This window comes from Embiotoca jacksoni, unplaced genomic scaffold (genome assembly GCF_022577435.1).
Source record: "Embiotoca jacksoni isolate LCO1_2020_lvr unplaced genomic scaffold, fEmbJac1.0.p SCAF_2, whole genome shotgun sequence".
NCBI classification, from domain to species: Eukaryota; Metazoa; Chordata; class Actinopteri; family Embiotocidae; genus Embiotoca; species Embiotoca jacksoni.
The window spans coordinates 6,574,919-6,601,160 of record NW_027185340.1 but is presented as its reverse complement, the minus strand read 5'-3'; the positions used below and the strand labels follow the sequence as shown (position 1 = coordinate 6,601,160).

The following is a 26,242-nucleotide window of genomic DNA, read 5'->3' as shown; positions in this document are numbered from 1 at the left end:
TATCCAAAGCAAACAAATGTCTTCATGGTAATCCCAGAAACCACAAGCACACACAAACACACACACACACACACACACACACACACACACACACACACACACACACACACACACACACACACACACACACACACACACACACACACACACACTATCCTAAGGAAAGGTATAACTACACAACAACCCCCGTGGATTTCCAATTGCCACAGTGGAGAAAGATTCTGAGAGTGTGGGAAGTGAAGAAAGGGTACCAGTGGGGAAGGTGCACTTTGTTATTGAGTAAATAACAAATTTTTATATTACACAGCACGGCATTTTAATCAAATAATATGTTAGCAGTTTTTTGAACACTACGCTGGAAGCTAACATGTCAAACGTAGCTGAAACCTGCTCTGATGCCTTCGTACAGTGTAGTTACTACGGTAGCTACTGTAGATCAAAGAAGGAAAAGTAATGGGATTATTCGGCAGGGAACTATTGTGGTACAATACTATTTATTGTGATGTGCATTACTTAGAGTGCTGCTTGTGGAAGACAGAGTGGGAAGGCTGCTGAGGGAATTGAATGGAACCACCCTGTAGCTAATGTATTTTTTTCCCCCTTAATTTTAACAGCATATAACAGGGCTGCAGGTCCAACCCACCTGGTAATTTCTAAGATTAAAGGCATTTAAAAAGGAAAAGAAAAAAACATTCAAATATTGTCTCAGTCAGCAGTAATAGCTTGTGTTTTATGTGCATTGAGTGGGTTGGTGAAAAAAAAACAAGTGGGTTGGAGGAGAATGCTTTTGTGAAAATATATGTAAGACAGAGACACAGCCCTGTCACATGCCGACAGCGCAAACAGTCCAGCATCTGAATTCTTCTCAAAGCCTGAATGGCTCCTTCAAAGCTGCATTCCTCTCCACATTTCCCCTTTAACACATAATAAAGACAGAAGCTCTGACATCCACCGACACCATTGCAGTGTCACAGTTCTAACCTGTCAGTCACACAGGCCATAATCTTATTGTCTTTGTCGACTACAGGAACAGCCTCAAGCTATATCAATCATCTTTATTATCATGACTTAAAAACCTTTGTTAGTTAACTTTTTGCACCGGGCCCCTTCTTTATCCCACTCTCCAATCACAATTTCACGGGTAGTTCAGCAGGGCCAATGGGGAGGTTGCGTGGGCAGTAGGAGAATTCTTTTAACCTGCTGCATCTGGTGCTTTCCCACTGCTCACTCAGTGGGACATGGTCACCTTGTTTTAAGTGACTCTGATAGGGGGGCACCGCTGCCTTTATACCATCATAATGGGGGAAAATGCTCTTGTTTTAAACATCTCACTTAGGCAGTTTTCCTTTCAGTGATTAAGACCAAGCACCTGTCTGAAGGAGGGAGGCGGGATTCGAATCACACAGCTGTGTCTGCGTGTTCCTCGTTGTCCTGTTCATGCCAGGCTGCATTTCATTTTGTGCATGTGTTATTATGTACCTTTTTGCTGAGGGCTACACCGTCCTCGCAGTCCAACACGGCACAGTCGACATCCAGCGAGGCTAGTTTCTTCAATTTTCGCTCATCATTGCCAGGGCAGTAGAGGACTGCCCTGCGGGGTATGTAGTGCAGCGAGGAGCCTGCAGAGTGATGGTGACGACGCCATGCTTCGGTATACAATTGCCAGACTGCAGGCAGGAGCCGACTGCTTTCCCTGTCAACACAAATACATACATACATACATAAACACGCGGTTGCATACGCACAAATACAGACACACAAATATACACAACACTCAGGCAAGGGTACCATGCGTGCACAAATGAACGTCTTTAGTGCATATATTACTCACGAGCACACACAGTATCAATACACGGCTAAGGGCAATGAATAATTAAAGGTTGTTGCTGCATTCATAATATCTACGGTGTTTATATTAGACTTGAAGATGGAGGAGGAGGCAGCTTCGTCCAGACTAGAGTGAAAATCTGGAAACATTTCATTTTGTGAGTTCTGTTTGCCCTTCAGCTGTTCATTGAAGTGAAGGAGAGACGCTGACCTGTGCTTTGGCACTCTTTGTTGAGAACAAACTCACCCAAACACTGAGCCAGTCATATGCTAATGTCGCCACACTGTTGAATATCTAGGCAGGCCAGAAAGTGAATGAGTAGGGTGTCAGTGGTTGTGTAGAGCTGAGTCATGGGAAAATGTAAGTTTGGGGAAATACAGTTTAACTGTGTGACAATAACTTAAAAAGAAGGGTTTCTGTAGTTAAACTTTGTAACGTTATTACTACTCTGACCACTGCAGGGCAGTTAGTGTTCACCCTAAATTTGTGGATCACTTAGGTGCACCTAACACATATTTTACACAGGGTGGATGGGGTGAGGGGGTGGGGGAGGGGATGTTATGTGCCTTTATATGGACTAAGTGATGCATTTTCAGTGACTGTATTTGATTTTATCACATTTCTGTTGTGCTAATGTGTTTGGGCCTGTTGACCAATGGACACTGATGAACGCTTGAGAGACTTTAAAAATAGAGGTATATACTTATGACCTCTGTGTAGCACATCATTTAACATTCCCTTCAGGACTGATTGTCAGAGCAGTTTTACAGAATTCTAGTTTAAAAAGGTAAATGAGCTGCACACAGCTTTTAGTCACACTTGAAATAAATTGAAATATTCAACAACACAGGACTGTAGTCGCAAAGTTGCCATTTAAAAAAAAAAATTATTATTATATATTTGATTAAATTACCCCCGCACAGCACATTTTTTTCCATTCTAAATGCTTTTCCCATGTTCTGCTGTATCTTTGCTCTTTGGAGAATGATTCTTATGAGAAATAAATGCTATAAACTGTTTGTTAAGGACTATTTTATATTTAGATATTTAGCAAGCAGCATGACAGAGATTCTGTGGTGCAGCAAAATACAAGCAAAATGTGTATAAAGTAGTTCCTCTTTAACAACCTAAAATAAAAAAATTGTTGGATTACAACAGCATGAAATGTAATTTTGACTAATACCTGACATGGTCCTCATCACTGTAAACATGCACTCTCAACTGTGTCAATGGTTTACACACAAAGTCAGCAACAATAGCATCGATACTGGTTTGTGTACCCTTTGCACCCACAAAACTGTCACAGCTTGATAATCCGTACCATCAATCGGGCTTCTGAAACAATTGGTCCTAATAAAAAGCTCAGGGTTTAGGATCAGATATATCTAATTACAGCAGGAGCCAGCTTCTCTTCCCGCCAACTCTCTCTGGGTATCAGAAGTCCTGTGAGGGGTCTTATTGGTACATAGTGTCCTTATTTGCCTGAGGAAAGCAAATGAAAGAAAGCAAGAGAGGGGATATCCATCCTGTTAAAAGAGGGGGCCGACTTATTCTCTTTTCTTGTCTTTTGCTCTCTAAAGGAGCTAAAGTGACTTCAATGGCCATTTAATCCTGTCAACTACGCTTCCACATGCCCTCCAGTGATCTACAGTGAGATGTTACAGTTGTAGCAGGGAGATAAAACCAATTCAGAATGCTTGCAGCATGTTAACCCTTTGAGGCATGTGCAGAGTCTATTTACAAAAGAATTGAGGAGAAAATATGATGAAGTTTGGAGGGTAGACTATGTCCCAAAAACATGCAAATCATGGAACTGTTAAATCGGGTCACGCTTACAGTCATCTTTGGGACAAAAAAGGTACAGAGCCCAAAATGACTGGGAAGAGATGTAAAAAGCAAATCAGAGTGGGGTGGGGTGAGGGGGCTGTTGACACCTAAATGAAGCAGTCTATTCTGCGTATACTACTCACAGGGAATGGTTAAAAAGCCATACTAAGTGCCTACTTCAAAGGCAAATATATTACAATATGTAAAATAAGAAAAATGATGATGGTTGTAATTTAAGAGTATGGTTACATTATGAAAGGGGAAAACTGAGAATGAAGAAAGGGAGTGGAGGTGCCTTGATGTTGGCTAAAGTCAATACAGAAGCAGAGGTTAATAACGGAGGCCATTCTACCTCTTTCTAGTCTTTAAGTGCCCACAGGAGGTCTCATTTTACTGTAAACTGGTAACTAAGGGGTAAAGAAGGGATGAGGCAGGTAAGCTGGGTTGTATTTCTTCCCCTCACACTGGCATTGAAATAACTCCAAGAGGAAGTAGTCCAGTAAAGCGTGCTCTGATCTCCTTGAAAATAAAAAGATGATATATATTGGCAGTTTGACAGGAAGTAGAAAGCATGCTGGGCCTCGTAAAATATAAATACACGATATAACGAGAGTCTGAATATAATACTCTGTTGTGGCGTTTCCTGTTTGAAGAGCCCAAAGTCAAGGTATGTATTTAGGTCATGGTTGTAGAAGAAAATGCAGTTTGGCTTAATAGGAAGCTACAGGACAGCTATGATAAAACTGTAGTTCTCAGTTCTATCTTTATCTATGCAAGAAACAGCACAGTCGGAGGGCATGTAAGAACATGAATGACCAATGTTAAGACTTGTTAAGATTCGTGTGATGCCATTTACCAGAGAGGTGGTCTTGCCTTAGCGATGCAGAAGGATCTTTGGAGTCAACATATCCTCATCCCAATATGACAAAATAGATCCATCTCCAATCAGAGCCCTCTACAGGACCAACATATCCTGACACATTAACAAGATAATAGCTCATTTGCCAAAACGACATTTGACCATTGGAGGGTACAGCGAAAGGCGTGCCAGACTTTGTCGTAACGGGAACAGTAGTAAACACTGTATCCTTCTGAGATGGCACCAAACCACTGTTAGCTTTAAGAATATGGGACATAAAAAGTGGTCTGCTGGGTCAAAGTCCTGCATTTGAACCATCCAATCACCTACTAAACATAGTTTGTCACTAATTACACTGCGTTAACTCGACTTCCTCTTTTGCTTCTGTCATAATTACTACGGGCACCAGACGTCGCAATAAATGCAAAAGTATGTTGTAATAAGCTGCTTCACAGACGATCTATACGGCCATGTTTTAGGGCTGCAACTGATGGTTATGATCTTTATGAAATGGGGTAGCTGGAACTTGAAAAATTACTTAAATGATAACATCTGCATTTTTGTAATTTTTTTTACGTACATTTTACATTAAAACCACAATTGACATACATTTCTGCTCTTTTAATAAACTAAAAGGAAACCTGAAAAACCTTTAATGTGTCCTTTTTCCAGTTGGTAGGTTTAGGTAGGCAGGAAAGAAAATAAAATGTTTTCAATTATCATTATAATATAAAACTGCAGTCTGTGTACATTAATAATAAACACTAAACTTGTACCTAAATGTCAATTAACCTGGCCCTGTTTTAGCATTAGGGTTTGACAAATAGGCCAAAAGAAATGGTAGAGCTCGAAAAAAGTACTACACAACAATTATCTCATAAAAACCCAGAGCAGCTGCTTATATTGTCAGGCAGCCATAATCATAGATAGATTTGAGCAAAGCTGTGACCAGTGAGGATCTAGCCACTGTCATCAAATACACGCATCACTTCTGCAAACTACATGCTGTTTGAAAATTTCTGTTTACATCATACCACATCTAGTTGAGATTTCCCCATTATTAGATCAATATAAACTTGGGTTGTATATCTTTAAACAGTCCCCAAGGCACCATATGCACCTCTGTTACTAATTTCTTTTCCTCGTTTTTCTTTTTTTCTTTCCGTTTTTTTAAATGAAGGGTTATGATAACACAGGGCTGTGTGGCCATATAGCAGCTGTAAAGCGGTCGGACCTCGCCGTAGTGACTACGTTTACTGGTCTGAGATCAGAGGTAAGTGTGAGTTACTAGGGACTGGTTCTTATTAGCAGGGAAGCTGCAGCAGACTCGGGCCTAGTGGGGGAGGATGGGTGATATATGAGGGGTGGTGAGCTCTGTATTAGACTAGATATGGGTCTTCCTCAGCGATCGGTACAGTATGTTACAGACGGACCTGCTATCCAACAAGTAATTATCATGAACAGCCCAAAAACATTGGGTTTAACATCATTCAGGGTTATTATCCTTCTATATGGCAGTTTTCCACGCTGGCTGAACTGGATTTTACATGCAGATTTGTGTCTGTCTTCCTCCAACACCAGACAGTGTCTTGGACAAAGCAGTTCACAGGTACAGAACTACCAACTGATCTTCAATCCAGCCGAATAGCCTCTGATGATCTGACACTCACTGTCGGCGCCTCGGTACCATCTAACTACAATAACTCCACCTTGAACCGCATATCCTTGAACTTCACATTTTATCTGCAGCGCTCTCAGGCAACTATGTGACTAATGTACACGTTCACCACGTTCTTCTCCTTATCTCTGAAATCCCCGGTTATTTAATCCAGTCAGGTGCATCAATATGCCTCCCAAGGTAACCGGCAATAGCATGTCAGTAAGAAATGTCAAAGTACATATAGAATTGGAAACATCCCGTGTTTCAGATTATGCTTTCTGGCATTTGATGGGTTTGTGAACATGTAAAAGTTTACGACACAGCTATTCACCATAGCTTTTCATGAGTGTACATCAGTTTTGGTCATCAATGGCGATATGGGATGGGAGCCTCCAACTGCCAGATATAAATGTGAAACAATACAGCTTTGGATGGCAGTACATATTCAACTGATGGCATTCAAGCAGCTGCAGGATTTATTGGTCAGTCAGAAGCAAAGGAAGATGGGTAATGTTGGCATAATGCCTGCAAGCTCGGGGTAAAACAAGAAGTCACAGCTTTTTGTTTTGTTTTAACCATGAAGAGAGTCATTCCTTAAAATGAATTGTTGTCACTAATTATTGAAGGCCATCTAATGTTAAAAAAACAACATTGAAAAAAGTATAAAAAGAAACCAAAGCGTGAAGTTTTCCCTTAACTAGATACCTACTGTGACAAAAAACAAGCCTAAACCTAACCAAACCTTAACAATAGCATTGTCACAACATAAATTTGATTTATTTACAACTATTACAGTGATTTCTAACAGTTTTGAATATCTATAACTCTTGAGAACAGTTAAACAATGTATTTTATTGTTTCCTTTGAAAGATTTGTTGCACATTTCACTGGATTACGCTAGGATTCATTTACTTTTTTTTTTTAAACTTTTTTTTTTAATGGCTTTAAAGTAATATTTACAATGCTCAGTGTCAATCCTCCCTTATTTCCAAGGAAATAGTGCGTTGTTATGTAAGTAGACTAAATTATAAACATCCATCATGAAAGCAGCTACGGTTCAGAGCCTTCAGTGAAGCAGAAGTCTGTCGACAGTTAAAGATATGTATGCTCAGTCATCTTCAGCTACATTTCCATTGGTTAGAAAAGCAAGCAAATTTAAAAGTCTCCCTGAGGAGACAAGACTTTGTTTGTTATCAGTGAGATTAAAGATTTAAGCCCATTTTATGTGTTATTGCTCATTATATTTTTACATTTTTAGTAAAAATGTAATTTATTCCTTTCTAATGAGTTCCTCTGGTTGAATGATTATCTAAAAATGTGCGCGGTCTCTAAGGAAAGGAACCTTGTTTGTAGTGGATTTTGTTTGTCAAACTTGGGACAGAAGAGAAAGTTCTTTGTTTTAATTGTGAGGTTGTGTAGTACAGTATGTTCTTGCCAGACAGATGTTCCACCACGGCAACTGTACATTATTAGAGACCTGGATGAATACTCCATTTAATGCAAGATATGTCACATAATACAGTTTTAAACTGTTGATTGTGGTCTGGCAGCCAATATTGTATTATGGATAGCCTGTAGTAATTGCTTCATTATCATGACATGATGATCACTATTTCTTGTAACTCTACTGGCCTCCACATGGCAGCATAATAGCCTAATTCAGGTGGTAATATTCATCCTGCCACATGAATTACAGCAGATAACAAGAGGCCTACTCCAAAACAGACCCCGATGACAGGCTCCCTCTCAATATGTAGATTTCCACAATTATCTCCAGCATGGTGGGCGCAGGCAGAAGCTGTGTCTAAAATGCACAAAATTAAAGATCTGTGTTTCTACCCCACAATAATCAGCTCCTTCTTAATATGCAAACTACATTCTGTGGTCTGTGGTGCTTAAGATTCCAGATTAAATTTGGTGAAAATAAAGATGAATAAAGAGTAGGGAGGAAATCGATGCAGCTGAAGCGTCAACAAGCCCTCGGTCTGCTGAAAGCTGTCTGCGGGTGGGAAATAAAATGGTCAAGAAGTCATCAATATTTACCTAGCTTCATGTCCACCTGCCTGTCTGACACTTTTGTTGTTGCTATTTTAGAGTGAAAAAAGAGAGCTGAAGCATTCCCCGCACATGTCCTCCTCTCAGCATGATGCTGTGTGTGTATGTTTTTTGGTTTTTTTCTTCATCACACTGCCTCAGGACTGAGGACACAACTGGATGGCAGAGAAATGTTGAAAAATTAACCACAGACACCCAAGACAGGGAGAGGAAAGAATCAAACACTTCTCTTTTACTTTTCTGCCCCCTGCTTTCTCTGACTGCCCTCCAGCAAGTTGGAACCGAGGGGGAACGATCCATTCCTCTCCAGATTAGATCAGCTGGGGGCTGCAGAGTTTACTGGGGACTACACAATAGCATACTGGACATGCTAACATGTTGTTAATGATGTCTGTATTGACCGTGCTGTGCTACCAAACAAAAATTTGCACCCAACAGCAGCTACATGTGCTGTTCGTGTGTTCCATTAACAGCACATGTGCATATAAAGATGCAATGCCCTACATGCAGAAGAGACCACGATTTACCCACCTTTAATCAAAGTCCTCAGCCATAAGTTAGCATGTCATGTCTGCACTGATTGGAGAACCTTTTTATACATCTCCCTACCCCAGATTATATCATGTCCCTACATCTTTCTCGTTTTGCCAATTCCAGTGACAATGTCCCTCACCATCAACAAAACCCCTGACTCATCCTCCCATCCATGCCTTCTCCCCTTTCCAGTCTCATTAGTTTGGGTTTCATGCCTTAATCTACACAATGAGGACGAAGTCATGGCAGTTATCTTCAGCAGCCAATGTCTGCCTACCTGTAATCCTCCTCAAAGTCCCCGGCTTTCTTCCAGCTCACAAATCGGCACACAATGCTTTTATGCGAGGCCTCTGCCGTAATGCTCGGAGACGAAAGCGGTCTTTTTTTCCTTCTCTTTTATTTTTTTTCACCCCTGCACATAAAACTACTTGAATCCACCTCCTCCGTGATAGAACAGAGACGTCTTAATCTAGGTCTCAGGGCAGGGAAACGTCAGGATGTAAAGGACAAAAGTACCTTTAATGACTGGTAGATGTCACTCCTGCTGCCTTTGCTTCTCTGTCTGTCATAAACAACTCAACAGATGCATTCAAGCCCTTGTGTAGCTCATGCTGTATATACAGTAAATGAATGAGGCAAATTAATGAATAATAGCATCAGAATAATGTACTCTGGATGACAGTTACAGAAAAGAAATCAATGAATTTATCATTAAAAGTTAATTGAGAGGGGGGTTTAGAAAGGTCAAACAAGTCGCTCCATTCGAGGAGGGCATAAGGGGGTTAGCTTTTAACTTAGCATTTTTATTGACTCTGGCAAAACAAAATGAGCGGGCTCTGTAGGATTGTGCACTCTGCATTGGCCATTGAGGCCCTCACAGCCCCATTGTAGTACTTTGAAGAGAATGAAAGGAAACCCCACTGGTGGAAATGCAGTGGAACAGCCCCACAACAGGCCACAACTGTTCCCTTATGCATGAAAGGCAGGGACATAAAAGACAAGATGGACTTCTGAGGTAGGGCCAAAAACAAAGGCAACAAAAGTGCTGATCACGAGGGGATGACACGACTCGTCTCGGCAGAAGGAGCAGGGAGAAAAGGGCCAGGGGACAATAGCACTCCCAGCCAAATGACATGTTGAAGAATTGAAAAATCCACACAAGAAGTGTCTTCTCAATTCACTAAACCCACAAGAGCTGGGTGACTGTCGGCTGGACCCTGTTTAGACTGAGAGGGAGGAGGGGGGGTTTCTTTTCTCTCGCTAACTTTCTTTCCCAAAATCTTTCCCTGTTTTGGCAAACAACTTGGCAAGGGCAGAGACAGACTGGGGTGATGGCTTTAGTCTGCACACACCAAACCGAAACCAAACCAAACCTAATCAAAGCGTGGTGGGTTCCGCTCCCGCAGCTTCCGTTTTGATCTGTTGGCTGTCTGTGCGTCTGATCCGTTTCTGTTTGTGTCCTAAACACAATTATGCTACTGCCTAACCACCATGGAAACAGTCAGACCAACAAAAAACATGTTTGCTCTCATTCAAAAAGCATCCTTGTCTCTAGTGACACAGTGTAATGACTGCTGATATTTGTGCCAGTGTTTCCTAAGTCATACTAAATAATGCTTTCTTAACAAGAACGCTTCCTGCCGATTTTCACCCTGATGGCTTCTCAGCTGGGAGCGACTGTGTTTTGTTTGTTTGTTTTTATTTCCCAGTGTAGAAAATAAATAACTGTTTTAAGATGGCAAACCCCACAGCCTTTGTGTGTGTGTGTGTGTGTGTGTGTGTGTGTGTGTGTGTGTGTGTGTGTGTTGCATTTGCAAAACCTTAAATAGGTGGTCAGGTTTAATAAAAGAAGAAGGGCAATTTAAAAAAAATCCTCTTAATTTTGCTTGCATTAATTAATCACTTTCACATAAATATGCCTTCAAAATGAATTGTATATGGTAAGAAAATAGAATGTATTTTCTTGCGACTTAAGATCCTCCTTATGCTTCTAAATTAAAGGTTAGGACTACTTGTTAAGCCAAACTCCACACAGTGTACTCCCCAGGTGAAGGCCCTCCTCCGCGATAGCCCGAGGCCTATTCCACAATTTTTCACACATACTCATGGGCCCTTTCACTGGCCATCAACCTGTCTGATTAATGGATCGATGTGGTAATTGATTAGTGAGGAGAAGGTGGGAATAGTAACATAGGTCAAACGTCAATAATGTCCCCTTGACAAAAGGTGGAAGACGTAAAATGTACCAGTGATAGCCTGCAGCCAGACCTCTACCCATCAAAGCCCTGGCAGGGCTAACATAAAGGCCCCAGCACATTCTCCAGCCTGCCCTGCCCTCCCTCCACACCGCTCCTTTTCTCTTGGTAATGCTGTCTGTTAAAGTGGCAGGAACCATTCTGGGAGCTGCTTGTCAGCTCACCTTCATAAAACAAGCTGTAAAGCAGCAAATAACAGGCTTATATGGCTTCATTATGCTGGCTATGCAAGATCACATCCCTGGGCCGAGGGGTGAGGGGGTTTGCGCTGGTAGTGGGGAGGCGGGGAGAATGTTGGCAGGACAGCGTGGTTCTCGTGGAGATTTGTTGTCCCATCGCTTGTCACCATGTCCGTGTTTGCACAGGATAGGGGACTAGTTGACCCCCTTACGCCCCTGTATTACCCAAAATCCTGAGCAAGACAGACAGAGAGGTGGGACTCGCTTTGGACATGCTGTTGACAGCTCAGTCAAATGAGACTTCTTTTGACTTATATCCTGCTTTACTCCATTTTAATGTTAAAGTTAAAAGATTCTAATTTGAGCCTCTAACAAACCATAAACCATATTGAAGGCCAAACCATGAACAGTTAAAGACTGGAGACGAGGAGAACAGGGCCAGATGGAGCATGCATCTGCGACAGTAAACCTTTGGCCGCAGCAGGGCTGGACATGAGAGAAAGTCTCATTTATTTAATGCAAATATCTTTGGGCTGTTTCACAGCCTGTCAGTGGGGGCTGCAACATGGTCAACATTTCAGGTTATGTCTCCAAAAAACATTTCCGCTGTTTTTCAAAGGCAGCCATGGGTGGCCTGGCAAAGAAGTCTGAATCAGTATAAGCAGCAGCAAATATGTGCACTTGTGTGCTTTTAGCAGTCTGTGGCACAAATAAGGACAGTAGCTAATTCCTCCAACACGACTCGCAGTATTTCCCCGCTGACTTGCTTCAAATGGATATGGAGCTTTTTCCCAGGGTAACTTAAATCCTATTTTCAAAGAGCAACATTTGACAGAGAATTGCCTTTTGTACATATATGATGTTTAATCATTACCCTACATATAGAATGATGAGCGCTCGATTAAGGTTCAAAGCTTCAAGAGGAACTATAAATAGTCAGCTGATATTAGCAAGTCAAATATGCAGCAGAGAAGGCTTACAGAACATCTGGTAGGCAAGCATACACTATATTCACCAAAGGAACTGTCCCTTTATGTGCTTATCCGTCATCTGCCCGGTCCCAGTCGTGTTGAGATCAGTTACTTATCTCTTTAGCGAGGCTGTAAGGCAGCAGTACAAGTGGCATCACTGTGATCATTGTATAGTTAATTGTCACCTCCATCAACATTAGCACTATCAAACATGCTAACCAGAGGGGGAAAGGGGGATGGGGGGGATGGGTGGGGAGGTTGACTGCACACTCTATTCTGATCCTGACACTTGTTCTCTGAGGGGCGGTTTTCGGTGTCAGGATTACAGTGCACGGGAGGAAAGAGGCGGAGGAGAGGTGGGGAGCTTTCTCCGCAACTCATGTCACCGCGTCTGTCTGATGGTAGCAGAGGGGGAAACGATAGAGAGAGACACGGAGCTGAAGAGGATTGATTGGCGTTTACTTTAAAGCAGCCTCTCAGCCAATGGCAAACCAAGAGGCCAACATAAACGGGACCATCTTCCCTTAACACTCTCCCGTGGGTCAACTAATCCCCCCTCCCCCTTTCCTCTTGTGGCTGTATGATACAGACTGTGACCATACAGTCACATGATCACACCACAGTCACATGACCTAAATAGGCCTGCTTGGGTGCAGACTCCATCACAAAAACACAAAGTTGGAAAAGGTTCAGTGTAAAAAAAAAAAAAAAAAAAGACAGACACACACACACACACACACACACACACACACACACACACACACACACTAGATCTATTACACCACACATTTGGCACAAGGCCATAAGGATTCAAACGTGTCGCCACCGAACCATATGGACGCACATATCTGAGCCTAATCTAACAAACACTGCAGCACGCAGACACAGATTTTAGCCGGCACATTGACACACATATCCGGACTGCTAAACAGCATAGCCATCTTGAGCCCCCTGGATCACTGGGGCCATCTGACACTGCGGAGCCTGAATGCATTAAGACTGGCAAGGTGGCTGCACTTTCCATCTCAGCTAGCACTGTTACATAACCCTCCATGATATGAATGCATTAACAGTATTAGTTCTGCAGGTGAGAACAACTTCTCTCCGCTCACAAATGGCGCCAACTCAAATTTACACAACAGATAATGTTGCTACAAAATATCAAAATAAATCGCATCCAGTAAAAACATCTGCAAATACACCCTGGAAGCTGACTGTCATGGGAGCGGGGGGCATCTAAACCGAACGCACTGAAAAGTATGGGGATGATTTTAAGCAGGCGATTACTTTAAGACAAAATAAACACACCTGATTCACGTGATCTAGAGATGAAACCTGGTGGACTCTACAGGTGTCAGCAGAACTTGTGGAAAGAAAAATTAATTTAAGGGGGGTTGAAGGATAAAGCATTCGTCAGATTTGTGGTGGAAAAGAGAGAGCGAACGAGGAATGGCCAGGCGTGGTTGCAGAGGATGGAAAAAAAAAAAAAATTGTGTTATAACATGTACTACATGCGACAGTCTGGGCTGGGATGTGCCTGGGTGCGCCCTGGACATGGATATGACTGGGACAGTAGATCAGAGGCGAGATCAGACTATTAGGATATTTGGCCTGCGATGTGATATGTACTGCGTCTGGTCTCTTTGCCCCCACCCACTCACCCACCCGGGCCCAGACACAAACACGCCCCCATACCCCTCCTCGGACGTCAGAGAGAGAGAAAAAAAAAAAAGGTCTGACAGATGGGTGTACTGGAAAGATCCACTGAGGAGACCAAAACATACTAAGGCGTTGTCTGTCTGACTTTTGGATTTGGAGGGAAACTATAACTGGACAAAAACAGGACGGGGAAAAAAGGGACATCTGTGGCATCTCTCCCTCTTATTTCCTCTCGTGTTTTGTTTTTTTGAGTGAGCAGAGTCTTTTGGATCATATGCCATTTAATTAATGACCCCCTCCCTCCCCACACACACAGACACACACAGACACACACACACACACACACACACACACACACCCGCACAACATTCACATCCTTGCTCCAACCTCCTCATCCCTCCCCTGTAAGTTGCCTGTGCCCCCAAGTGGTCAAATATGATAACTACATTTGTTTTACAACTGCATCAGTATTAAACATGCAAATTAAACTGACTCACCAGCCAAGACCATCAGAACCTCACTTAATTACTGAGGAATTTACTTTTAAGCTCAAGCCTCTTACACTCTTGTATTATTTAGAAGAAATATGAGAAAAGTGAATATGAAAGGCTTTTAAATGATGCACTAATGAAGTTTTTCTCTGTGATGGGAAAAAAAAACGTGTGTAAAAGAAATACTGTAAATACAGTTGAATGGGCATTTCTTGTAAAAGAGTGAGCATTACTTTTCTTTCATGCTCAATTTTTTTAGATCAGGTTAGATCATTTTTGAATGCATAAAAAAAGCAGCTCAAACTGTCAAATTTAGTGAGCTGGCAGAATGATATCAGACTAAGCTTTACACCAAAATAATACAAACATTAGAAGACGTTTTTAGCACCAGAATGGAACTTTTTTTTTTTTTCCTCATTTCTCTTGGAGATCAAGATAAGTCATCGTTCACGTCAGCACTGAATGGTCAGACGTTTTAAAGGAGGAATTTTAAGTAATAAAGCTGATGCTCCCCATAGTGTTGTAATGACAGACGCTTCATTCTTTTAACCAACAGGGATGCCTTTTGCCCTCAACTTCTGCCCAGCCCCAAGCCTTTAATTAAGACTGGCTTAGGCCTGATTGATCCTGACACACCAGGAAGTTTCTTGAAAATCTGACTGCCAAAACCATGGAAGTATTATATAGGCCACAACCCCCCATAGCAGCCCACTGCCCCTCCCCACACCCTACATAAAAAGGATTGTAAGCTGAAAGCCCCTGTAGTCGTCCATGGGACCTTGTATTAATAAGGTATGCCTATACACTTTGTATTAACTCTTAAGAGGTACGAAATGCACTTGTAGGTGTTAATCGCATTCTTATAAGTTGTTTGCACTGAATGTTTGCAGTTTGTCTTAACCACAAAAAGTAATTAGACAATTAACTCATGTAAAGTGTTGTTGTTGTAAGTTGTGTCAAAATTTAACCCCTACACTAAAAGTTGTCATAGCTATGGGAAACCCAGTTTCTCTACTACTGCTACAACAACAACAACAACAGACCTACACACCACCACATCATTAAATCAACAACACATTTCCTGTAGCAAAAGCTGTGGTGCAAATAGGAAGCTGGGACTGCTAGGCTGTCAGAGCTCTGTGTTCGGCGGGTGTTGTGCACCACATGGAGAGAATTCTTGTACCAGCTTTCACCGCAACACAGCCACTGATGAGTCAGTGAGCCCCAATGAAAAGTGCAAGAGCTCCGCAAACACTGCCTTTGTTTTGTGGTGCTGCAGTATTCCCCCAGACCAGAACTGCTTGATAACATTCATGTAACAAATAAAGTGTATCATGTGCAGAAAAAAAAATTAAAACCTGCGTGACAAGACTTGTAACTTTAGTAGATAAAAGAAAAAAAAAAAAAGTGATAAAAAGGTAAAATAAGGTTAAAAACAATCATGCAAGTCTAAGGTTTTAGGTGGAGGCAATGTGACATATTGAGGAGAAAGTTTGTCAACATCTGCTTTTAGTAAATTGCAGAAATGGATACAAACTTCAGAAGAACCGCGTGTTCACAGTGCGACAAAGCTTACATGATAATCTGAAGGACGGCGATCCATGACCATTCTCCAAACCTGCGCCTTCAGTGAGTACGGAGAGGGTTATGTCTGTCAGTGACCACGGTAACATTACAATCTGCTACTGCTGTTTCTACTGCTATTTTGGATGGTTTGATAAAAATCGAGTTTAAACTGTTACGTTCTGCCTCCGGGAATTAGCCAGATGTTCCCACTCTATAGTCTGACATAACAAAAGCTCTTGTCTTCTGCTGCTGACTCAGCTTTTATATATTACCAAACTAACTACCAGCTGTTTAAATTTAGGCACATATAACCTTTAAAAACTCACTTTAAAGCAAGCTAAACTTTATCACACACTAGTGCAGAGTGGAAACTGACAGACATGTTTTTTGGACCGCAGCTGCATGAGGCCACTCAGCCCTACAAGCTCATACAAAGCACAATACTCAAAACAATTGAGCCTGCTGATAAGAACTCTCAGACAAACTATCACTTCCTCCACATGCCACACTTAAGTTAAAGAACACTGAACATAAAACTTCGGAGCTCATCAGATTAGTTGAACCATACAGTACACTGTGCTTGTTAGTCAGTTGAATTATTACTCCTGATTTCTGCCCCATAAACAACAACTTTTAGCATCTGTAAGAGTCAATAATTGTTAATTGAGGGGATTGGTTCCTTGGATATGTGACGTTTGAAACCGTGGCAGACTGAATCTGTGATTTTGAAACCGTCAGTGGTACACTACAGTTCCAAAGTGGGAATGGCGTGAGCTGCTGATTTCACTCTGGATATGCCTTCTAACATAAAAGCACAGATGCAAGGTTAAAAACTTGACTTTCATTGTCTGGGGTCTTTAAGCAAAAACATGTTAAAACATAAATTTAGTCCACAGTTTAATGTGCTGGGAGGATAATGACAAGTTTTGTTTTACTCTACCGACAGACCATGTTAGTGTGATTGGCACTCTGTGGACTGACAAGTGCACAATACACAGGCTACTTTTTTTTCCTATTTAAGAAGACTGGACTTTGCATATACTCTAGGCTGAGGGAGGGGGGGGGAACTCTCCAACATCCTGGTACTACTCTAGGCACGCTTATAACTAAGATTCCTGAACATGTGTACACAGCATTAGTTCGTACAGTATCACTTCCTCCAAAGAACATTAACTTCTCATAAAACAATCCAGTAAGTACATAATATTATAGTTAAAGTGTAATTTTATTATCTCTTAAAAGGTAGTATTTAATATAGGCTGTTGGATTGTGTTAGAAATATTGCTCAAGTGTTCCTTTACTAATACAAACTGACTTGCATCCAATGCCTCATCAACAGCTAATACAGGATGTCATGTTCAGACAGAAGAGTCACTTTAGGCAAGCCTTGACTGTTACTGTGTATTTATAACTGAGCAATCCCTAGACATGTCAACTGACATTTGAATTGTTCATTTATTCAGCATTTTGATGTCAATCATTATTACATGTTCAAGTACATGTACTGTACATTCGCAGAAACCACCCACACTTTGGTTTATTGTAAAAGGACAGTTGAATAAAATGCACAGCTGTCTTGAAGGATAAAAAGGTTGACAAACGTTAGTCTAATGCTGAACGCACGCTTTGATATTTGGCTGTAATGGCTGATGCAGCAAACCTATTGGTAGAGTGTTCATAAATGAAACATTCAGAAACATAAACACAGACCCAGCCTCAATGTGGAAAGTGGCAGGGAAAGAGCAAGACCCTACCTTGGCCTATTTCTCCAATAAGGGTGTGGTGTGGGTGGGGTTGGGCAATGACCAGTGCCTCTTCCTTCCTTTACAGGGAGGATCATGGAAACTCAACTACCATTTACAGTTTGTTTGGCACCAACGCATGTCAGGACCAGACTCAAACCACATATTTAAAGCACTCAACATATTGAGACTAGCTTTGTAATGAAGTCAGTTTAATGTAGAGACGATCATTTTTCTTTCACAGGAATGAATTGTGGCAGTCGTATTACTTTTGCACAGAAAAGACCAGAAGGTGCTGAGAAAAGTGTAACTCTGTTGTGATTCCTTTTAAGAAGAGTAGAAATATGGCTGAGGAGGCTGAACTGATCAGTAATGCCCATCATAACTAGTTACCCTGTCAGAATAGCATCTTACCAGGGTCACCCTGATATGACCTTTAATGGTAACGTTGTGGCAGGCACACTCACCTAGTCAAGACAAGTTTTTCTGAAGCTGTTAAGTGTGAAGCGGTTGGTAAATTCAAAAAGAAAAATGTCTTAAATTTAGTTTTTAAATGGCAAAGAGTCATTTACAAACTATTCTAGAGATTTGACAAAACCTGAATGTGGCACTAGACAGTTTTGGTATGGCAGGGGGATCGTGACTACAAGATTACTCGGCTACTATAGCAAGACAAACCTAAACAAGGTATAACATCCTTTTCAGCCACAAATGTTGCCCTTTTCCATCAGAACGCAAAACATGAACTTCATCGAAAGTTTTGTAAAGCTATTACTCATTTAATTAAGTATCTAAGAAAAACTCAACTATCAAGTTGCACCATATTGTCCATTGCACCATTTGTTACCCAAACTCTACGCTGCAAAAGACAAAACTGCAAAATATCTGTACTTTTCAATCTCCGCTTTCCCCTCATAAGTTGTCGCCTAGTGTTACCAGACTATCGCTCAGTTCGTTTCAGTTTTCTTCCCAGTCTGGAAACCCTGTTTGCTTTAATGTTTCCCCAGACACTCTGAAGGGCAGACCAATCAGTGAGTGATCACAACGAAGCATTTTTTTTTTTTTTTCTAAATATAGTTGCAGTGGTGGTAGAATTTTGGCGCAGTCTAGTGTGATTCTGGTCTAACAGAGATACTGGATGTCTATGGAAGCACAGGTAAGGACCCAGTGACCGTATTTGTGTCACCATTCACCAAGAAGTGTGTATGAAGAAGAACAAGGGTTCAATCTGACATAGATAACCTGAGTATTGGCATTAACATTATTGTCAGCGGTGATTCCTGAACACAACTGAAATGTAGTGTGAAGGTCAAACGTCTAGAGTACAGTCACTGCTGGAATCCATAAAGTGATAGCCGGCACCAGTCACAGGAAGTCATTAAGAAGATTCCAGTTGGAGTTTGAGAAAGGTTTCCTGAACAGTGCAGAGTGGGTGTTGGCATATTGTTACTGGAAATGTCTGCTGATTGACACAGGGCATGACGGCTGACACACTGTTTTGACTGGAGTGTAGCCTAATGATCAAAGTGTCACTGAAATGTTACAATATGGAAATTTTTACGAATCCAAAAAAAAGTACAGGGTCTTTTCATTGTGTTAGGTGTGCTTGTCACTAATGCAACTCCAAGAGAGGCTGAGATTCAGAATTATCCAGAAATCTTTCAATAGAAATCTAAAAACTCAATCTTAAAGATTAGAAAAGCTGAGCAGTGTAGTAGCTGGCTGTTGGTTTTGTCCCTCTCTTTAGGTGCTGTAGTAAAGCTGGACTTCAAAAGAGCCTTATCACTGTCACATTCTCTCAGAAGAGAACACAGTAATGTAGACCGGATGCACAGGCTTACACTAGGTTGGTCTAACACAAGGAGAGGAGTGGAGAAATGCTTTGAATGTTGCCTTGTAAAGGGAAGAGCTCCTGTACAGGCCTCCTGACCTTCCCACTCCACTTCCTTCCTGAGAAGTGAAGGAATGCTGTGTCAGGTTTTTATAAATTAGTAGTGGTGTATTTAAACGTTCTCTCAATAGCTCCTCTTTGTTAATTCTAAAGAGAAATGTACAGTTGAAGCGATCGTCCAACAGGCTGCTGTAATGTGACCATACATTTACATAAATTCAAATAATGAAAAGTAAAAGTAAGTGTAATAACATGGAAGTGGAATATGGAAGTCTTTCATAATACTGAGCACTGGTTTTGACACCACTTATGGGCGAAGTTTTTTCAGCAGCAACCATTAAATGCATTTTCATAATGTAATTATCTCTATGGTGTCGCAGTTTTAATGATCACATGCAGGGACTCTTGCATTGCCCACAAAGCACCTCCTCTTCACACAAGCTTTCAGCATCAAGAGGAGAAATTGAAAATAGCATAAGACACAGCTAAAGAGGAGATTCAAATCAGAAATGTTTTTCTCCAGAAGAAAAATAGGCTACCAATAAATTGTTCCCAAGGGTATGTTTTCCTGCCTGTTCTTCACCATTTATCTACATTAATAATAATAACAGAGTTTATTTGTGGAGCATTTATCAAAATCCCAAACTGCAAAGTTACAAAGGAGACATAAAAGTGGGGAAAAAAAGGCCCGAGTAAAAATACATACTCATACATTCCCACGAATGAATCATTAAAAGCAGCTAAAAATAAACAAGTGGATAAAGATTATAAGAAACAAAAGTGGAAGTTAAAGAGGCAACTTAAAAGAGAATAAGTCGTCTGAGATTCTCAGATCATTCCATAAAAGTGGTGCCCTGAGACAAAAAGCTCTGATCTCTGATTTTCGTTTTGTACTATGCTCCACATTAAACAGTTGCAATTTATATAACTATCTCTTGCTTTAAATTTACTCGTAAGTATACTCATTTCTGAAGGCGAAGGAGTTTTTCTGGGACAATACACATTCTTTCCTCTACATTGCACCCATAAACAGAAGTGGTGCCACCAAATCTGGCAAAAGTGCTACCATCTGAGAGACATGGTGGCAAGTAAAACGATTTGACTCTGAAGCCCTGAACCTGTTTGAAATATTTCCACACTTCTCTTGTGCATTTTCCACAACTACTGCAGTCTTCCTCAGTGACGACAGCAGTGCCCTATCATACATACCGACCTCTACAAGTTAGACTAGCTCAGTATAGAGAGCTGGGAGTCATGACGTCATGTCTAGGCTGGCCTGTGTTGCACTAGCTTCTGTAAGTAGTTATCTTATCTAGCATTGGTGTCATCTTTCGAATTTGTGGTCCACGACAACATGTGCAATCCGAAAATGAAACTTTTTTGATTTGACTACAGTTGAAAAACTACTGTCCCTATCCAGGCAGATGCAGCAAGCCACATGTCCTACTGCTGAGAAAGACTTTGTTCCAAAGTTCACTTTTTTAGTTATTACCGTAAAGGACTTTTAAACCTGAGGAACTTTTTAACAGTTGTTGGAACAGTTGAACGTTTTTTGTGTCCACACTACAGGCAGTGAGAACCATGGTAGTAATTCATGATTTACTTTACCAGCACAAAAAGCTACATGCAAGTGATTGGCTCACTGCTTTCCCTTGCCATCAGACAACATTTTCCACTTGGTAGCAATGTGCCAATGTAATGCCCTCTTTGAAAGTCATCGCATATCTTTGACAAAAACACCAAAAATAAACGACTGCTGCCTTGATTAGTTAGTTTGTGCTATTGTGTGACTTAAGTTTGGATCCAAACTGACATGGTAAAACACAAATTCACTGATGAAGGCAGCGGTAGACCAGAAACACCCGTGTTCTGCGAGATAAAACGACTGTTTTTGTACAGGAAAATGTGTGCATGCGAGTCTTCCTTTTCAAACTGCATCAGCACAAAGGGTCCATCTCTCTTGTTCTCCCTCCGCCATCTTTGCTATGGGTAACTCACGAGGTCCCTACTTTGACTGTGGCTTCATCCTGTATTTTCCAATTATCACCTTTTAAAGGCCAGCTGGGTACATTCCAAACCATCGGGGGGCAATTCCATTTGCATTGCTCTGAGACAAAGTCATGGCCAAGTACTTTCATGTTTACATCCATAACAGACAGTCCAAAAGGAGGTTCTAGCTGCAGCACAAAAAGTCGTCATGATAGAATACCTTCCGCCAAATATCATAATTGAGAGAAGGATGTTCGTTCTTTAGTAATCTCGAGATTTAAAGTTGTTGAAAGGTTTGAAAAAAAAAATTAAAAAATTCAGTCAACGTCGAGGTAAGTTAGTGGACAAAATCTCGCTGCTTTAAGGTTAAAAAGTTTTTGTTCTATACACGGCAAGCAGCTTCTCCAAACTTTCTAATTTCAGACTGATCAATGTAGCTCTCCTGTGAGTGGGGTACTGTTTACAATTTCAGCTCATTATGCTGATTTTATTCTTTCTTCGTCTTCATGAACTTGATTTTTAAGCAGCTCAAGGAGTATTTTACATGTTTTATTTAGGTGATTTTTTTTCCACCAGTTGAAATTCCCTGTGATCAAAAGGGCTCTTCCCTCTATTGAAATGACCATCGCATCCATGTGTGTGCGTCCGTTTGTGCACGTGTGTGTTTGTTTGGAAGGGCGGAGAGGAAGTAACTGTTTCATTTGCTGTGCACATTAATGAACGCTGCCTCCGCTGCTTGCCTTTAGGCTCTATTTCTTAATGCTGGGGCTGTTCACTAGTGTAAACCCGTGTTTGATTTCCCCTCTCTCCTCCCTCTCGGACTGCATATAGTAGCATTTAGCTGTGAATTAATTTTCATGTTTGGATATAGCCTGCTGAGGTGTGATGCCAGTGGCGCATAATCAAAATCTGTAACACTTCGTATGGGTAGATAGGCCTTGTGGGCATTTTCACAGTGCAGGTCTGTAGCTGGGCGGGGGAAGAATCCAAAAGGAGAGAGAGGGGTCAATAGCCAGCAGACAAAACAGAAGTCAGCAATAGGCTTTGGACATTTAACACAACTGAGTAAATCTATTGTCTTATTGAAGGGTACGGAGCATAGGATAAGTTTTGCAGAGTGGTGTGCAGCTGCGAGTGTGTCTGTGTGATAATGCACATGTCTCTGGCCATGGGACAAGACAGGCACCCGAAAGCCACAGCTCAAACACCAGCAGCCCTTAACACGGTGTGTCTAATGCTCCTATTTAGTGTTTGGGGTGCAGTGGCGCGTGGCCTGAGGTTTTTGGGAGGGGAGCGTGGATAGCACCTAGCCTGACAGCTGTGCCCCAAACTGAAGACAAAAGCCAGAGGAAGTACCGCATCAGCGAAGATGGGACTAAAAGGGCACGGCAATTTGCTCTTGGTCTGGCCTATACTGCCGTCTGATTCAGCGCATCGTCCGCTATTCATGCTTAATATGGCCATATAGCAAACACTACTCTTCTATGCAGAGCTTAAGCTGGGAAGGCACCTTTAAACAATAGGAATAGGCATCATGTGGTACATTTAGATCAAAAGCTGAAACACAAACTACTAATTCATAACAGACTTTATTTCAAACAAACACAATGAACATGAACCGCCTTTTGTGCATCAGTCTTTTCGCTGGAGTTTATTTGTAATCCTTTGATAGGAGGGAGTCTCTTTGTCAATCGGTGTACATCAAAGATAAGCTAACTTAACATGCTGCTCGTGTTTGTGTGTCTACGGGCGCATGTACGTATTCGAGTTTTTAACATTGCACAGCGAAAGAAAGCTTTTAATCTATTGATTCAGTAAGTTTGGGTAGCAGGTCACTGGCTAAACAAATGAACCAGTTGTGAGCATATAGGCGAAACATCTTAAGTCTAAAAATCGGGTTTGCGTTTGATGCATACCAAGTGGAGCATACAGTAGAACATAACCTACCTTCCTGTCGAGATTACGGACTAGATTTATTGCATTTTCATGAACACAGATCCTTTGGCTAACACTTTGTTTACGAAAGAGACCCCAGCACGAACATAACAAATGCTAGAAAAAAATTCTGAGGTTGGGGAGAAGTTATGTTGAATTTTAAATTAAAGGTTTAGAGGTGCTTCCATTTGTGGGCTGGGCTAACAGAAACAAAAGAGATAATAATTACTCTTTGGTTGTCACATCAGCTATTTGGTGTTTAAAAAAAAAAAAGCCCCGCGTGAGAATTTTAACCCTTTTGAATGGTTTGTTTGATCTGAACACATGTTCCCAGATGGACGTCGTAGTAATTATTCCTGCGTATTAAAGGATAACATCTCTTTAACATCCACTGAAAACAAGTATTACATGGCAGTTGGAGTTCATTCTACTGCAAGGTGACCTGAGTTTGGTGTGAATAGATAGCGAGTTTGCTTTACTTGGATCTGGACAAGGCAGATAAAACATTACATGTAAACTGTGTATCGAGAGGTGCTCGCTCAAAGGGTGGTGCAGCCATTTCTGGCATCCAGATCAATAGCTATCCTGATAATAAAACGGAAAACTAAATATTTACAATTAGGTCTCGACATCAAAACAGGAAAACTATCCATCCTTTACATAAAAGAACTACCTTTATCGCCCCGGTGTTCACGCACAGAGAGAGAGAGGGATTGAACCGGCTCAAAAATATCCACTGGTTTAAATTAGACCATCAAACAGCTAGCTGCTGATTTGTTTCCTGTGTGTGTGCATGTGTGTATGGTGAACTGAGGGAGAGGACCGAGCAGGTTTCTGACCTCCCATGGGTGCAGAGAAGCGAGTGCAATGGTGTCAGTTCACTACACACAATATACGCAACCGTCCGAGCGTGTTTCATAATTAGATATACGACCTGCTGAAAGTAAATTAACAGGCCATTTTTCAAAATTGTTTGGAGGTGATGTCCAGTAAGGTGACCGTAATCCATTGGTATTTTACAAAGTCAGCAAACACACTTAACTTGATCTACTATTTTGCCATTTATGGTATAAAATGAAGCTTTATGGGACATAAAATATGATGAAGTTGCGTTTGAGTAACAGATCCATGAGTTGAAAGTTTATCAGACCTTAAAAAAACAGCGTACACTGCAGTTTATAATGCCCGGATAAGATTTTAAAAATCTGGAAAAAATTTATCGCAACATAAACAGTAGAAATACTTCTTTGTTTTCCGAGCAGAGCTAAAGTTTGCCCGAATGCAACCTTCCTAATGATGCCTGATTGTTTATGGGGATTAGTGGCATTCTGCTAAGATTACCGTGCGACTGCTCAGTGACTTTCAGGGTAGAAGAAACGCCATTTAACCAAGATAAAAGTTTATTAGGTACACATGCAAACCAAATTCCTGCAAAAAGTCTGAGAAAAGCTCAATATGTCACTGCCCCTGTCAGACAGAGGTTAATTAACTATGATCATTTTTTAAACAGTCTGAGATGGTGTTACTCTGGTTCAGCATTACATTATGGGTATGAAAGTAATGTCACTCTACGCATCGTCCCACCTCTTACTGTGCACTCAAAAGTCAGCGTTTGGCATTTAAAAGAAGTCAAATGGTACATAGCTGCTGTGCAAGAGTGTTGTGCTGCACAACACACATTCAGAAAGAACTCAAGAACAAGTTTTTATAGGCTGCCAAAGGCTAAACAGATGAGATGCAACATACAGGAAGGCTTTTTAAAAAGGGGCGTCTAACTTAAAGTAACCAAGCACAAAGTTTTCTGAATGAACTATCATAAAATCTTAATTTCTAGTAAGTAGCAGTAAATCATTCGAGGCTCAATCTCTCACTTTCCCTTTTCTCCCTCTCATTAAGTGCTTTGCAATCTCAGTTTTCTGATAGCTGGGACACATAAATTGTTTGTTGTTGTGTTCTGCAGTTCTTGTTTTGTCCACAACTTGTTACATGCGTTATGACCCATTAACAGAATGGAAACCTGCTACATTGTACAACCTGTATATATTCCCATCACTGCAGCGCAACCTGACTATGTACTTGTTACAAAGAGCCTGGCACGATGAAAAAGTGCAGACCCTCCTTTGTGAGAGTGGCTGTGTCCTTAGAGGGCATTAGTACAGGCATTATCTTGTTGTGCCAGACAGTTCAGTAGTAAACACCCTGGCAAAGGGCCTCGTAGTAAACTCTGATGGAACTGCAGAGTAGAGTCGGAGTGTTGTAGTCGTCCTGGCACGAAGATATGGGTCATGCGAGGCTGTCCTCTCCCTCACCCCGGCACCAGAGCCCAAACCCTGATGAGATTAGCCGGCCAGCCAGGCGCTCAGTGGTGGTAAAACACAAACACCACTGATTACGTGAACATTAAAGTCAGATCCCCTCACACTTCAGCTCGTATTCCCTTTAGGAGGGTCACAAGCGGGTTAGCGGAATGAGTGTGCCGCCATTTGCAACATATACGGCGAAACTGCCACTCTCTCGGCATGCGCAGTGGACCGCATAGATAGTAAACAAACACACGATTATCTTGTGATTAGCGATGATGTCATCAGAGACGCGTGCTATGACTTCCAATGCCGGGACAGTGACACAACTGTCTTACCGGAGTCTTCCAAATAAAGACCTTTACCTGAGGAAATGTGTCTATTATGGCCAGCTTGCCAACTTAGTTGTTGTTACCTCACAGAAATACGAAGCCAGGAGTTTGACATTTCCTTTCAGTGACTGCTTTTGTGGTACCTTGGCCACGGCGACTCTGTTAAATC

The 26,242-nt window shown here is 41.4% G+C and overlaps 1 protein-coding gene across 2 annotated transcripts in view; it reads right to left on the bottom strand.

Moving 5' to 3' along the window:
- Nucleotides 1–26,242, bottom strand: part of clybl (citrate lyase beta like) — a 59,847-nt gene that overhangs the window by 24,820 nt on the left and 8,785 nt on the right. For both annotated transcript variants that reach the window (XM_069154274.1, XM_069154275.1), the window contains exon 2: nucleotides 1,480–1,693. In XM_069154274.1, the coding sequence (XP_069010375.1) occupies nucleotides 1,480–1,693 (214 nt within the window). The remainder of the gene's footprint in view (nucleotides 1–1,479; nucleotides 1,694–26,242) is intronic.